The sequence below is a fragment of the Myotis daubentonii genome, chromosome 4, assembly GCF_963259705.1.
Source record: "Myotis daubentonii chromosome 4, mMyoDau2.1, whole genome shotgun sequence".
Classification (NCBI taxonomy): Eukaryota; Metazoa; Chordata; class Mammalia; order Chiroptera; family Vespertilionidae; genus Myotis; species Myotis daubentonii.
In genome coordinates, this window is record NC_081843.1 from 28,571,846 (window position 1) to 28,588,943 (window position 17,098).

General features: G+C 41.5%; 1 protein-coding gene across 2 annotated transcripts in view; it reads left to right on the forward strand.

The window, feature by feature from the left end:
* RABGEF1 (RAB guanine nucleotide exchange factor 1) overlaps positions 1–17,098 on the forward strand; it is a 68,357-nt gene that overhangs the window by 20,016 nt on the left and 31,243 nt on the right. For both annotated transcript variants that reach the window (XM_059693375.1, XM_059693374.1), the window contains 2 exons: positions 9,579–9,764; positions 13,372–13,538. In XM_059693375.1, the coding sequence (XP_059549358.1) occupies positions 9,586–9,764; positions 13,372–13,538 (346 nt within the window). In that variant the 5' untranslated portion in view covers positions 9,579–9,585. Of the gene's footprint in view, positions 1–9,578; positions 9,765–13,371; positions 13,539–17,098 lie in introns of those variants that run through there.

The following is a 17,098-nucleotide window of genomic DNA, read 5'->3' on the forward strand; positions in this document are numbered from 1 at the left end:
AGAGGAAGGTAAGACAGAGAGAGAGATAGAAACATCAATGATGAGAGAGAATCATCAATTGGCTGCCTCCCACACTACCCTCACGGGACCCCTTAGTCTGCAGCCCAGTGCTCTATCTACTGAGCCAAACTGGCCAGGGCTAATCTTCCTATTTTAAAGTTATCTGATTAGTAAACATAATTATCTGCAGTCCTTTTTTTCCCCTCTTGCCATGTAAGGTAACATAATCACAGGTGAAATATCAGAGAGCAAAGGTCATGGGGCTTAGATTTGTGAAAAGATTGAGAATAGTAGGAGCAGAAGTTGGACAGAGAGATATAAATGAAAGTTGTAGAAATATTAATTTGTCTGAAGTCACATTTCTAATAAGTAGCAGAGCTGAGATTTGAATGCAGATATGACTGATCATTATGATCTTATGACCACACCAAATTGGTCTTTATAGACTCATAGCAACTATTATTGTTTTTATCTTAATACCTATTGAGCTCTTAGTATATGCTAAGCAGACTTCATAGAAATACTGTTATATTTTTCTAGCTCTAGAATAGTACCTGGACAAGTCTTTGGGTACAGATAAATAGACTGTATTGGAACAAGTGTAAAAAAAAAAAAGAAAAGAAAAGAACAGTGGGGATCAGGATTGTGTCTCAGAATCTGAGGGTAGGCAGGCAACTGAACCTTAGGAATGGACTGAAACTGAGAAATGGAAACCTTTCAGGACCTAGAGCAGTGGTTCTCAACCTTCTGGCCCTTTCAATACAGTTCCTCATGTGACCCAACCATAAAATTATTTTTGTTGCTACTTCATAACTGTAATGTTGCTACTGTTATGAATCGTAATGTAAATATCTGATATGCAGGATGGTCTTAGGCGACCCCTGTGAAAGGGTCGTTTGACCGCCAAAGGGGTCAAGACCCACAGGTTGAGAACCGCTGACCTAGAGAGTATTTTTCTTCTGCTACTTTTCTCTGGTTGTTGTTGTGTATCTATTCCACTCTGCAGACCTGTTATCCTGTTACTCAGGTCACCTGATGGAAGATGGTCATGCCACACTTAGTCAATCATTCAAGAGAACAGCCCAGATTAGTCTCATTTCCAAAACTTCTGTTTGGGTCACATGTCCATCTCTGGTTCAATCAACTGTGGCCCTGAAGTGGCAGGTATACGGACATGGCTGCTGGCAGTCTACCTTTGTGGATTGGGGTAACAGTTCTCAAGAAAAGGAAGGTCGCTGGCACATGGGTTAATTTTAACGTTGCCCGCAGACTGAAGGATCCTGGGTTTGGTTCTGGTCAAGGGCACGTACCTTGGTTGCAGGTCCCCAGCCCTGGTTGGGTGCATGCAGGAGGCAACCAATTGATGTGTCTCTCTCACATCCGTGTTTCTCTCTGTCTCTCCCTTTCCCTTCCACTCTCTCTAAAAATCAGTGGAAAAATATCCTCAGTGAGGATTAAAATGATTTTTTTTTAGTGACACAGACCTGTGCTATAGTATTTGTAGTATAAAAATTAAAAAACTTACTGAATTGATATAAAGAAAAATAGATATTTCATTTTGCCCATTCCTCTTGGAATTGAAGAAAGGGACCACAGGATGATAATGGTGAAAGATTAGCTTAAACTCTCAAAATAGTTTGATGGAAATTGGGATTAGTATACATATAGGCTCTAGTGATGTCCCTGCCACTTTCTACCTTTTTAAAAATATATATTTTTTTTATTGATTTCAGAGAGGAAGGGAGAAGAAGAGAGAGACAGAAACACCAATGATGAGGGAGTCATTGATCAGCTGCCTTCTGCATGCCCCACACTGGGGATCTAGTCCACAACCTGGGCATGTGCCCTGACCGGGAATTGAATCGTAGCCTCCTGGTCCATAGGTTGATGCTCAACCACTGAGCCACACTGGCCAGGCACTACCTTTTTGATTGAACAGATCATAAACTTCTCAGTCTCGGTGTCTTCATCTTTATTGTAAAAGGAGAGAACCTAGGGAACAAAAAGTCTTTAAAGTTTCTTCAATTTAACATTCTAGAGTCAGACTCTGGGTAGATTTAGTTCTTCCTCTCTACCCCAACCTCATCTACTAAATAAGTATGTTAAATCTAAATGCTGTTCTTGGAGGGCTTTAATTTTGTAGAGACAGTAAAGAGTTTTTATAAACTTGCAAGTCTCTCTGCCATGTCTCATTAGTTAATTGTTACAGATCCCACCTGCAGAGTTTTTTGCCACCACTCCCCTTTCCATTCCCACTGCATTGCCTTCTTCTTGTAGTTGTCTATTGGTCACTGTCCCTGTCTCCTGCACTTTTCCTCCAATCCAACCTAGAAATTGCCTCTCAAATTTTTTTTTTTTTAATCCTCACCCGAGGATATTTTTTCCATTGATTTTCAAAGATGGTGGAAGGGAGAGAGGGAGGGAGGGAAGGAAGGGAGAGGAAGAGAGAGAAAGAGAGAGAGAGAGAGAGAGAAGAGAGAGAGAGAGAAACGTTAGCATGAAAGAGGGACATTGATTGGTTGCCTCCTGTACGTCCCTGACCGGGGCCCAGGATTGAGCCTGAAACCAAAGTGTATGCTCTTGACTGGCATTAAACCCGAGACCCTTCACTTTGCCGGCTGACGTTTTAATCATTGAGCAAACCGACTGGGGCTCAAGTTTTTATTTTTATACAGTAAAGTTGAATTTTTGAGGGGTGTATAGTTTTTATTGTTGACAGTATTACGGATGTCTCCAGTTTTCTTCCTTTTTGCTCCCCTTCATCAATCCCTACCCCACCCCAGACCTTTCCCATTCTATTGTCTGTGTCCATGGATTATGCATATCAACACTAATAAAAGAGAAAAATGGTAATTGGCGTACGAGCTACCCTTTTCATTGGCTAATCAGGGCTATATGCAAATTAACTGCCAACTAAGATTGGCAGTTAACTGCCAACAAGATGGCGGTTAATTTGCATATGTAGGCACAATGCAGGGAGGCAAAAGGGAAAGCAGGAAGAAGCCCCCTGCCACTGACAGTGATCGGAAACCCAGGGGGGAGCTAAGAGCTGGGGGGCAGGGCAAAGGCTGCCCCCCAGCCATGATCAGAGAATCAGGCGCCTTTTCCATCCTGGCCAGTGATAGCAGGAAGTAGGGGTGGAGCCAGCGATGGGAGCTGGGCAAGGTCGAAGCTGGCAGTCCCAGGAGCTAGGGGTCCCTTGCCTGGGCCTAAAGCGAAGCCCACGATCGTGGAGCCGCTGCAGCTGCGGGTCCCCGCTGCCTGGGCCGGACGCCTCGGCGTCAGGCCTGGGCAAGGGGCTGATCCTGCGATTGGAGGGTGATGGGGGTCAACGCCTGAGGGCTCCCAGTATGTGAGAGGGGGCAGGCTGGGCTGAGGGACACTCCCCCCCACACACACACCCAGTGCACGAATTTCGTGCACCGGGCCCCTAGTCCTATATAATAAAAGCCTAATATGCTAAGTGTCCGACTGTTCGACCAGTCACTATGACCCACACTGACCACCAGGGGGCAGATGCTCAATGCAGGAGCTGCCCCCAGGTGGTCAGTGAGCTTCCACAGAGGGAGCACTGCTCAGCCAGAAGCCAGGTTCATGGCTGGTGAGCGCGGTGGCGGTGGCGGGAGCCTCTCTCACCTCTGCCGCAGCACTAAAGAACAGCAAGCAGGTGGGTAGTAAGGAGCCAGGGGTCCTAGACTGTGAGAGGGCACAGGCCTGGCCGAGGGACCCTCCGCCTCCTCTCCAATGCATGAATTTTGTGCACAGGCCTCTAATTGTAAATAATGGTGCTATGAACATAGGGGTGCATATATTCTTTCTTTCTCATTGGTATTTAGGGATTCTTAGGATATAGTCCCAGAAGTGGGATTGCTGGATTGTGCTATTTTTTTTTTTTGATAGACACCCTCCCCCTAATTCTAATTCCTAACAAACACTGATCATACAGTATGTAAGCTTTTAAAACTGACTTCATTCACTCATCTTTAAGCCAATTTTTGGCTATGTCAGTACTGCCTCCCCTCCCCCCCCCCTTTTTTTGTTTTGTTTGCTGAGAAGCATCCATTGCATGGATGTACCACAGTTTGTTTATCCATTCACTGATTGAAGGATATTTTGGTTGTCTCCTTTTTTTAATGGCCCTGAGTAATGCTACTGGAAATATTTGTGTATGGATTTTTGAGTGAACATCAGTTTTATTTCTCTGGAGGAAATAACCAGAAGTGGGATTGCTGAGTTGTATGGTAAGAATATGTTTAACTTTTTTTTAAACTATCAGGCTGCTTTTCATGTTGGCTTTACTATTTGCATTCACTAGGAATGTATGAGTGTTTAGTTGCTCTGCATCCTTGCTACCACAGGTATTGTTGGTATTTTTAATTTCAGCCATTCTAATAAATGTGTAGTGATATGTCATGGTGGTTTTAATTTACATTTCTCTAATGGATGATGATGTTGAACAACTTTTTTTCTCTAATGGATGATGTTGAACAACATGTGCTTATTTGCCATGTTGTTAAGAACTGTGAAGGACCTGAGTTTTTACCCAGCATACAGGTAACAAGTAAGCCTGCCACAGTTTCATGCATGCTGGCAGAAGACATGAGATCCTGAGTCAGAGACAAAGTACTTTACTGTTCAAAGGGCATTTATAAAACAAGCTTTATCTTCACTTGGGCTACCTTTACTCCCAAGTCACATAGGGGTGATGCCACAGCTGAGGAATCCAAGCTTAGGGAAGCCAAATCTTTTACAACAGGCAGCAAACAGACCTGCCTGACCTTTGACCTGGAGGGAAACATTGTATCTATTTTACTGGACAGTACACAAACTTGTCCTCTGCTGGGGTGGGAGTGAGTGGGGGAGATAATTATGTGTTTCTTTTAAGAATGTTAAGATATTCAAGGATGCTTGCAAAGACCTCTTGGACGAAACTGTGAGAATTGTCTCCCAGCATGTATGTTTTCTTTAGATCACTCTCTTTCAAGTCTTTTGCCCATTTTGTAATTGGGTGGTTTTTCTTAGTGTTGATTTTTGAGCATTTTTAAATCTGGTCCTTTGTTAAATTTGTGATTGCATGTATTTTCTCCCAGTCTGTAGTTTGTCTTTTCATTTTCTTAATAGTGTCATTTGCGGAGCAAAATTTTTTAGTTTTGAAGCCTTTACAGTACTATTTTGATCTGTTTCATCTGTGTGCCAGTTTGAAACTTGTGCAGTGTCTGTTAGTTTGAGTTTTAGTCTTTTGTCCTGAATAGCATCAGATCCATTATACACAACTAGGGGTGGGTGAGGCCAGGAGTTCACAATCAACATTTTCAGGTTGCTTTCTTGAGTTCTTGTCAGTGTGTTCTCCTATATGTTTTTTGGTTCCTAGGTTCTCATCTTTTCTGGCCAGAAAACAGTGGAGTTAGTTATGCTACTCTGTCATATACACTGTACTTCCATGACTGTCGCACAGTTGGGGCCAAGAAATGGGAGGATAGAGAGTGGAGAAAATTGTTAATTCCCCTTCCTCAGAGTTTGGTTTCTGCAATCTGTCTTTTCAGCCATTGCTGTATGTGGTTGCTTGGGTGCTGTGGCTCAGGAGAAGAGGTTAAAAACAATAAATTGGAGGGATTTTCATATTTCCTCTCAGTGTTAGAAGTTCCCTTTCTCCTTCCTTGAGCCCGAACTAGAGGATGTATCTCTGTGCCTTGGTGTGCGTTTCTGGGTTGGCTCAGTGATATTGGAGGGGAAAATGATAAATTTACCCAGGGTTTGGTGATATATTGAATTCTGGTTTTCTTTCCCAATTCTCCTCCTCCCTTTTGCCGTTGAGAATCCCCAAGTAGTGCTTAGTATATACCATATACATTTTATAGCTGGACTAAGATTTCATGTGGCCCTTTATGTCTGTTGTTGCTTTTTCTTGTTTTTATTTTTATGCTTGACTTCCTTCTAAGGGTCACCCCTGTGCTTGCATACCTTAATGCTCAGTCTAACATTGTTGTTTGTTCAGACAAAGAATTTGTGTGCAAACACTGCTAGCCAGTAAGGCTTCCTTCCACTCTGGCCAACAGAGCCTGTGCATACACAGAGGAGACAGAGAGAGGCCAGAAAGAGCTGGTGGAGACAGAAAGAGCTGGTGGCCTGTAGTGTAAATGCACTCCTTGGCTAACACATTGACTCATCAGCATAGAGGAAGTTTTGTTCATTTTTATAGTTGATTTGAGAATTTATTGTCCACCTCACTTCATAAAACAGAACTTTATCTCTCAAGTTTTAATGTCTTAAAATAGAGATCTCATCATGATTTCCCCTTTTCAGGAGCTTTCAGTGGTGGTTCAATCAGACTGTGTAGCCTAAAGTTTTTAAAAGCCGTCATAGTTGACTTCACACTTAATTTCTTCAGTTAACCTATTTATACTACATCATTTTCTTTCCTATTTCCATGCTTTTTGTAAAAGATGTTCTTCCTGTCTAGAATGTTCTTCCACTTTTGTATCATTCCTCCAAGACCCTCTAAGGTTCAACTCAAAACTCTTTAAGGTCTACACCTCCATCCCCTGGCCCAAGTGGTCTCTTCATGCTCCTTAAGTCAGAATTACCTTGTCTTTTTCTTCCCCATAGTTTCATAGCACTGTATCTTTATGCATTACTCAGTATGCCTTATTTTGTTTTTGTTTTTTGTTGTTATGAACTTTCTGAGGGGAAGGACATGTTCTATTAGTTGTATTAACAGTGGTATCTAGCCTGTTCTGTGCACACAATTGGCACTTAGTAAATTATGGTAAGATCCACAAGATACAGGACTTACTTTTTTCTAGACATGTGAGCTTCTTGAATACATGCTGTGGAGTGCCACTTTTTTAAAAAATATATTTTATTGATTTTTTACAGAGAGGAAGGGAGAGGGATAGAGAGTTAGAAACATTGATGAAAGAGAAACATCGATCAGCCGCATCCTGCACACTCCCTACTGGGGATGTGCCCGCAACCAAGGTACATGCCCTTGACCAGAATTGAACCTGGGACCCTTGAGTCCGCAGGCTGACGCTCTATCCACTGAGCCAAACCGGTTAGGGCACCACTTTTTTTCTGTGCTTGCTTGGCAGTTAGTTTATGGGCAGAAGAATGAAGACCATTTTATTCTGTGAATTTAAATGGAAATTGGTGGGTAGCAATTTATAATACAATCCTGGTGCTATGGGCAAATAAGACATGGTATAGTAGAAAAGAAAACAGACTTAGAGACTTGTTAAGGTATTATTTCAAATTTTAACTCTAACAGGTGTGACATTAGACAGGACCTCCCCATCCCCCTTTTCAGAGCTTTCAGGTGGTTCTTCCTCACTCCCTTAACAGCTATAACATGATAGGAGCAAAAATAAAATAAGGATTGGTAAATGAGTCAACCTAACAGGATTAGTAAGATCTAGTTGATTGCCAGAGATGAAGACTACCTTACCAAATAAGGAATCTTGTTAGATAATAGCTTTGCAAAAAATTCAAATTATTTTGCTGATAGCCTATAAAGGAAAGTCATAGCTAAAAATTTTTCTGGTTTCCTAATCAACTTATGACACATTTAAATTGGTTTCTCCTTCTGACTTTTATCTTACATAAGTCCCTAAGTTTGTATCAAATCTTGCCCAGTTGGTGTGGCTCAGTGGTTGAGTGTCGAACTATGAACGAGTAGGTCATGGTTCAATTCCCGATCAGGGTACATGCCCAGGTTGTGGGCTCCATCCACATTGGGTGGTGGTGGTGGTGGTGCAGAATGTACCCGATCAATGATTCTCTCTCATCATTGATGTTTTCATCTCTCCCTTCCACTCTGAAATCAATAAAGATATATTAAAGAAAAATAATATGTGTCAAATCTTAAAGGAAAATGTATTCACTGTTCAAATGAAGGCTGAATAGAAAGCAGCCCTATCTCCATATGCAATTCAAAACACACATTGAGCACCTTAGCACCATACTGTGTTCTGTTGGGAATATAAAGCAGCTCCTCAAGATGCTTCTAGACCAGGGGTGGGCAAACTTTTTGACTCGAGGGCCACAATGGGTTCTTAAACTGGACTGGAGGGCCGGAACAAAAGCATGGATGGAGTGTTTGTGTGACTAATATAAATTCAAAGTAAACATCATTACATAAAAGGGTACGGTCTTTTTTTTTTTTTTTTTTTTTAGTTTTATTCATTTCAAACGGGCCGGATCCGGCCCGCGGGCCGTAGTTTGCCCATGGCTGTTCTAGACTAAGTGAGAGGAAGTCAAACATGCGATTTTTTTTTTTTTAAATCCTCACCCAAAGATATGTTTTTATTGATTTTTTTTTTTTTTAGAGAGAGAGAGAAACATTGATGTGAGAGAGAAGCATCAATCAGTTGCTTCCCATATGTTCCCTGACCAGAGATCAAACCCCCAACTTTTTGTGTATGGGATGATGCTCCAACCGAGTCATCCAGGCAGGGCAGAAATGATCCTTTATGATGAAGTAGAATGGACTTAACTGGTTCCTAAATAAGTAATGTTACAAGAATGGAGGTTCAGTTAATTCTGTGTGGAAGGAAGCTCATGGGAAGTTTCATTGAAGGGATGTCCCTTAAAATGAACTTTCAATAGTGAATTATCTTTGAAAAAGCAGAAGACAAGTATAGGAAAGAATTCTAAGCTGAGGCACAAACATGCATGTTTTGTTTAGGAGATGATCATATGAACATTACTGTGCTCAGGGATGTGAGTTGAGTTTGGACAAGTAGATTGGGGACATTGTGGTACAAGGATTTTGGAAGCTCACCTGGTTTTAAATTCCTTCTCTTTTGTTTGTTTTCAGTAGAGTTTATGTGCTTTTGAAAATTTCTCTGAACCTGAGATTTCACATGTGAAAAAATGGAGATAATGTCTACCTTGGGGTTTGTTTGTTTGTTTGCCATAAATAATTATATTAAGTACCTGTGACAATATTGTGTATGTAGTGAGTGGTGACAACTAGTGGGCTCATGTTAATTTGTCCTAGATTGCTAAGGTCCCTGAATGCCTTCTTGAAGAGTTTAGATTGTTCTGATGCTTTCATTATATTCATTTTCTTGGTAAATGTTGAATTATTTTATTTGAGACAAAATACTCACTTTTATATCACTCTATTGATTTTTTTCTGTGCAGATGTTTTTAAGTTTGCTATAGTCCCATTTGTCTATTTTGTTACTTGTGCTTTTGGTGTAATATCCAAGAAATTGTTGCCAAATTCAATGTCATGAAGTTTTCCCCCTATATTTTTTTCTAGGAGTTTTATAATTTTATGTTTTACTGTTAGGTCTTTAATATAACATTAGTCCTTTCTTAAGGTGTTCATTATGTAACTGGGCAGGGAATAAGAAGTCTTTTCTTTAATATGACTATGTCAAGAATTTGCTTTATTTAAACTGTCCTTTTTCCCTCCCTTTCTCCTTCCCTATCTCTTCCTCTCCCTTTTCTTCCTTCTCTTCTTCCCTCCCCTATAACTTGAAGATATGGAATCATTTTTGGGATATTAATTGCTGTGCTGATAGAATAATTCATTTTCAACAACACTTTCTTGTTTGTTATTTGATTAACAGGAAGAAAATGAGCCTTAAGTCTGAACGCCGAGGAATTCATGTGGATCAATCAGAGCTCCTTTGCAAGAAAGGATGTGGTTACTACGGCAACCCTGCTTGGCAGGGTTTCTGTTCCAAATGCTGGAGGGAGGAGTACCACAAAGCCAGGCAGAAGCAGATTCAGGAGGATTGGGAACTGGCAGAGCGGTAAAAAGACTTAACTAGGGGTGGTTGTACAGTGATATAACTGGATACAAAGTACTGTTATTGTCAGAATACATTTTTTCTCTTCTGTCTTGAGCTATCAGCAGATCAGCCTAATATTAAGTGAAAAAAATCTTCCCCTCTTCTTCTCAGTCAACATTTAATGAATAGCTTTCAGTGCCTTCATTTTTTCTTACCATTTAAGTATTTAGTGTTTGGAGGTGTGTGTGTTTCCTAATACAGAGAATAACATTTGGGAGTAGAAGAATGGAGGTAAACATACTTCATGGTGGAGGCTAAATGAGGTAATATTTATGATGTCCTTAGCACAGGACTTGGCACATGGCTCTCGTCAAGCATTGTTTTCCCCCATTTTTTGTTATATCCAGCATGGCATCTGGCACATCACAAACACGTAGTATATACAAATCAACAGATTTGTAGTTCTTGAATTGTGAAAATTTACCTTTTCTGAAATGGTGTTTGTAGGACAGAAGTATTATTTGAGAAGTTTGTATTATCCAGAAATATGATTATGATAAAAATTAAAGGATGGCATAGCTGGTGAGCATAGGAACTAATAAAATGCCACAAATAATGTTAATCCTTTGCCAGAGAATCCTTGAAACTGAAACTTCTCAGTAAAAGAAAGTCAAGCTGAACTCTGACCACTTTTGCTAGTTTTATATCCAATTAGCCACATTTGAGTGACCACTTTTCTAACATCTGTGGTGATGCACAGAATTAAAAAGTACACTCACCGCTTTCGGTGACTCCATGGTCAATCAAAGAGAGAAAAAATGTATAGAGAACATTAACTATTCCTTCAGGTTTCTCACTGCATTCCTGATATTCTCAGTAGCTGATCTATTTCAGGAAGAAGTAGAGGATACTAAACATGAATGCTCTTAGCTTTCTCCCCTCTTCACTGCCAAATGTACTAATATCTATATTACCTTCTATTTTGTTTCAGAGAAAGATGTATCTCTATTCCATTCTCAGATTAACCACCTCTCCCTGTGATTTTGTTGCTATTTCTTACTCCTTTCAATTGTAATCTCCCTTGAGGTTTCCTACAGGCATGGGAATCGCCTCGATGGAAATCTTGTAAAAACAATGATTGCTGGACCTCATTCCCAGAGTCTCTGAATCTATTAGGTTGGGAGTGAGGCCTGAAAATTTGCATTTATGACAAGTTCCTAAGTGATGCTGATGCTACTATCTGAGGAATCACACTTTGAGAACCATTGTTCTATAGATAGCTTTTGAGATTTATTATAAACTAGGGGCCCGGTGCACGAAATTCGTGCACTGGGTGTGTCCCTCATCCCAGCCTGCCCCCTCTCACATACTGGGAGCCCTCAGGCGTTGACCCCCATCACCCTCCAATCGCAGGATCAGCCCCTTGCCCAGGCCTGACGCCTCTGACAGAGGTGTCAGGCCTGGGCAGGGGACCCTCATTTCCCCCCATCACTGGTTCTGCCCCCAGCCCAGGCCTGATGCCTCTGGCCCAGGCATTAGGCCTGGGCAGGGGACCCCCAGACCCCTCCGATTGCTGGCTCTGCCTCTTGCCCAGGCCTGATGCCTCAGCCAGAGGCGTAGGCCCCCATCACCCTCTGATCACCTGATCGGCCCCTTCCCCAGGCCTGACGCCTCCGCCAGAGGTGTCAGGCTTGGACAGGGGACCCCCATCTCCCCCCCCCGATCACTGGCTCTGGCCCCTGCCCAGGCCTGAGGCCTCTGGCCCAGGAATCATGCCTGGGCAGGGGACCCCCATCTCCCTCTGATCACTTGCTCCACCCCCCGCCCAAGCCTGACGCCTCTGACCCAGGCTTCAGGCCTGGGCAAGGGGACCATCATATCCCCCGAATCCCCAGCTCAGCCCCCCACCCAGGCCTGATGCCTCGGCCAGAGGAGTTGACCCTCATCACCCTCCGATCACCAATCACCGGATCGGCCCCTTGACCAGGCCTGAGGCCTCCGGCAGAGGTGTCAGACCTGGGCAGGGGACCCCCAGCTCCCCGTGGTTGCAGGCTCCGCCCCTGCCCCGGCCTAACACCTCTGGCCTAGGTGTCCGGCCCGGGCAGCGGGGACCCACAGCTGCAGCAGCCCCGCGATCATGGGCTCCGCTTTAGGCCCAGGCAAGGGACCCCTAGCTCCCGGGACTGCCAGCTTCGACCGTGCCCAGCTCCCATCGCTGGCTCCACCCCTACTTCCTGCTATCACTGGCCAGGGCAGCAAAGGCGCCTGATACTCCGATCATGGCTGGGGGGCAGGGCAAAGGCGGCCCCAGGGCCGCCTTTGCCCTGCCCCCAGCTCTTAGCTCCCCCCTGGGTTTCTGATCACTGTCAGTGGCAGGGGGCTTCTTCCTGCTTTCCCTTTCGCCTCCCTGCATTGTGCCTACATATGCAAATTAACCGCCATCTTGTTGGCAGTTAACTGCCAATCTTAGTTGGCAGTTAACTGCCAATCATAGTTGGCAGTTAATTTGCATATAGCCCTGATTAGCCAATGAAAAGGGTATCGTCGTATGCGAATTACCATTTTTCTCTTTTATTAGTGTAGATACCTCAAATTCAGCAGTTCTAAGGCCAGAATTAGTGCTTTTATTTACTCTAATCCCCATTTTCAACATTTTTTCCTAACCTCTTTCTGAATCAGTTAATGACATTACCATTAATTCAGTTGGCTAAAAAACATTGGCGTATTCTTAATTTCTCCTTCATCTCTCACACTATCTACAACTAGTTGTGCAAGTTCTACTTTTTTGAGCTTAGAGAAGTCTTTTTAATTTCACCCTCTTCTGTTTTCTAGGTCCTATTTTCTCTCACTTAAATATTTTTAATATATTCTTAATTATTGTCCCTGTCTCTAGTCTCTCTGCCCCTCCCGTTGTCACACAACTGCCTGTATTATCTTTCTAAGTACAGATCTGATCATGGTAACTTACTGGATTTACAGTCTTTTTGGTTTCCCACCACATAGTGAAATCCAGGATGATAGTGGGTCCGCAGCCAAAGTTTCTTACCATCTGGTGCCAATACACAAATAAGCCTCATATTCACCACACCATCGGTGCTCTGATTACACTGGACTTGGTTTGTAACACGAACCTTATGCCTTCACATTTGTAGCTCCTTCTTCCCAGAATGCCTTTTGACTTGGTGGAATCTTATTCATCCTTTAAGACATAAATGTCACCATTGTGAAACCTTCTTGGACTCCTCCAGCAGATTTAGTTGTTCTTTCCTGTGTTCTCATAGCACTTGTGTTTTACTCTCTACTATAGGAGCTGTTACATTATATTGTAATTATTTACTTATCTTTTTCTTCTTTTTGACCTTGAGCTTATTAGGGAAAAGGACTGGACTTCCTTTTATGTAACCCTTTTACAGTTGCTGAATGAACATGATCTGTGGAGAAAGTCTCTTTTAAAGTCTATAGTAGTATGTAGGATAGTTTCATGTCAGAAACTCCAGACCTATTATTTGGTGCATTTGACCTCTAGTTCTAAAAATTTTAGATCCTCCTCAATTCCTTGAGTAATAACCTTTAGATACAAGAAAAACTTGGAGAATATCTGGGTCATTAATCCTCTCTTGAATTACAGACTACAGCGGGAGGAGGAAGAGGCCTTTGCCAGCAGTCAGACCAGCCAAGGGGCTCAGTCCCTCACATTTTCCAAGTTTGAAGAAAAGAAAACCAATGAGAAGACTCGCAAGGTTACCACAGTGAAGAAGTTCTTCAGTGCTTCATCCAGGGTTGGATCAAAGAAAGGTAATTTTCTGATTTTCTTTTTTTCTTCTGTGCCCAAATGAAGTACAGAGTAGATCCACATACATGTAGGCTCAGCCTTTTAATTTCTGTAAAAGCTTTTAGAGACCATGAACTCAGATTTGAGGGTCAGGTGACATATGAAATTGGGTTTGAGGGTCAGGCAATATATGAAACAAAAAATCTCTTTTTTGTTTGCTTTTTGGTTTTTTTTAGAGAAGTTTATTTACTCTAGGAGAAATAAAGAGAAATGAAATATATAATTTTCTTTATAAAATTCATGCCCATCTAAATGGCTGTCTTTTTGGATGTTCTATTTTTTTGTGCCTTTAATTTTTGGATCCTGGTTTATTCTCCTTTACATGTTGTCCCTACCATTCATGTCTTATCAGAAATGGCTGTTTCTAGGCTTGAAGTCATCTAAAAAGGAAGTTTTCTGAGAGCTTATCTGAGAGACAGTATTGAGGAAATATATGGAGAACATATACAAAAAGACTCACTTTGGGCTTTTAGATTGGTGAACATAACCCATAGTATGCATTTTCTAGTGTCTGGATGTGTATGTACTTGACCTTATTCATCCTTCTTCTTAAAATGCCATAAACCAGCAACAGGATTATCGCTAAAGTCACACTTGTTCTAGCAGTGAGCAGTCTAGTAGGAAGCAAGAGAGAATGTCTGCTGTTAGGACTTGGTCTCTGAACATTTATATTGGTAACCGTTGTGCAGTGAATTTGGAATAGTGAGGAAGCATGGGAACTAACACTGATGCAGTCAGAAGAGCTCTTTTCTTGGGAACCCTGTCTCATTCTCAGCCCCTCAACTTGGGGTATTTGGGATGAGGTTTTTTGGCCTGCCTAAAGGCAAGGGAATGAATAACATCACTCCTTAAGATCTTTGCTGGTCTTGGATTTAATGACTCTTGTTTAGTTGTATTAAAGGAAAGGTTGCTTATAACCAGAAAAACAAATCTTTAAATAATCTTTTAGTTCACATGATTAATTTGGAGAATAGTCAATACCCGCTGGAGATTAAATTAAGAATATATTTGGCTCATGATTTATTTATTAGGAGGTAGTATAGTAAGGTGGTTAAAAACATAAACTTTGGAGTCATCCTGGTTTGAGTTTCAGCTTTGCGGTTTACTGGCTGTGTGACTCAGAGCAAGCTAATCTCTTTAAGCCTGTCAGTTCTGAAGGACAGTAATATTTACCATAGGCATGTCTTTAGATTAAATGAGTTGATGTGTGTAAAGAGTTTAGCACAGTACCTGACATACATTGTAAGTCTACAGTAAGTGTTAATTATTTTAAAACCAATAAATGTTGCTTTTCTGAGAGAATAGTCTCTGCTAGTAGAGAACTCAAGGGCATTGATCAAAACCATTCTTTCCTAGTTAGCTTAAATTCTGTTTCCTGCTTTGGGAAAAGTCTCACTAATCTTAGGAATTTACTAGAGGTCCAGTGCACAAAATTTGTGCATGGGTATGGTCCCTAGGCCTGGCCTGTGATTAGTTCCATCTTCCCCAGCTGCCTGCAGCTGGTCCTGCCTCCCGCTCCACCCACCCACAGTTCCCCATTCGCCATTGGGTGATCGAAGCCTGCCGGCCAGGGGGAGGAACTGAGAGATCGGCCATTCCGCCCGCTCACCAGCCTCGCCCCCGCAGCAGGTTGCCCTCCGTATGTGGGGCAGCTGGTGGGGTGGGGGCCTTGGCCTGGCACCACCTATGTCCCCCGCCACCCACCCCTGGCTCCCCATTCGCCATTGGGCGATTGGAGACTGCCGGCCAGGGAAAGGGACCGAGAGGTGGTCAGTGTGCCTCATAGTGACTGGTCATTCTGGTAGGGTCTATTTGCATGTGACCTTTTTATTATATAGGACAGTGATGGCGAACCTATGACACGCGTGTCAGAGGTGACATGCGAACTCATTTTTTGGGTTGATTTTTCTTTGTTAAATGGCATTTAAATATATAAAATAAATATCAAAAATATACATCTTTGTTCTACTATGGTTGCAAATATCAAAAAATTTCTATATGTGACACGGCACCAGAGTTAAGTTAGGGTTTTTCAAAATGCTGACATGCCGAGCACAAAAGGTTCGCCATCACTGATATAGGATGATAGATAATGAAATGGCATATGACAGCAGATTAAATAATACAGAAATTATAAAACTATTAACTCTAACCTGCCTCATTTTACAAATGACATGAAGCTCATAAAAGTTATCTAATTTACCCAAAGTTATATGAGTTGATGTATTAGAGCTCAGGTCTCCTAACTCCTGGCTTAGTGTTTTTCCTTGAATTCGTGTGTGTGTGTGTGTTTACCTATATCTTTACCTATATGTATAGACATTTGATGAGGTTTCTATTACTGAAGTGCATAATAATCATGTGCATTCACTGACCATCCTTGACAGTTTTAGAAAAATGTTCTAAGAGCTACTGACAATGTGCATCATAGTATAGAAAGAAGATTGGTACATTAAAAGAAACAATTCCAAGTTATTTTTATTTTAAAAACCTTTACATGGCCCTCTCCAGTTTGGCTCAATGGATAGAGTGTCGGCCCTTGGACCGAAGGGTCCCAGATTTTATTCTGGTCAAGGGCATGTGTTTCAGTTGCAGGCTCAATTCCCTGCCCTAGTCAGGGCGCATGCAGGAGGCAACCAATCAATGTCTCTCTCTCACATTGATGTTTCTCTCTATCTCTCCTGCTCCCTTCCACTCTCTCTAAAAATCACTGGAAAAATATTCTCAGGTGAGGATTAACAAAAAATAAATTTAAAAAGAAAACCTTTATATGGAATATTTTTTATTATTTTTTCTTTTAGAATGATATGTTTTTACTTTGATTTTTTATCTTTAGTTATTTTTATTGTTTGTTTATAGAAAGCATATGGGGGAAAAGACCTCAAAGTATTGAAAAAATTAATGTGTGTAAAGAGGATGCTGTTGGATCTTTTTTTCCCACAAGCTTATGTAACTTTGCTAGATGGACTTAGCATTTTAGACTGATTGTTTGGCCTTTGCATGTAGGTGAGGTTAGCCTATTCTAAATGAGTTTTAATTTATTGAGTCTAAGCTAAGATAGACCTTTTGGGTTTTGTGTTCTTTATTTTACTTCATTAATACATGATGCCCTTGCTCTTGATATTTTACTTCTTTGGTAGCACAAAAGAAAGCTGTTAAGCCAGGGCAGCTTGGTAATAAACAGAACACAAATAACCTTCTAAAGATTTGAAGACTATTTTAACAAGCATGAGATGGTTGACTGTAAAAACTTAGAGAGTTTACATAGAGTTTTCTAATCTCCAAAGTAAGGTTGAGTGAGCTAAAGCTTACAGAGTAATTTATAGTGGGTTGGCCAAGTGGAAATACTTGCTCATACATTTAAAAATTCCCACTTTTTAAGAGCTCAAATAGATGTTGTCACCCTAAGTAAAAACTTGTAAACAGTTTACAAATTAATCTAAAAGCTCCTAGAATTAAAATACTAGTCTTCTACCTAGTTATTAGATTCTAATACTGTTCTTCACTAAACTGAACTATGGTT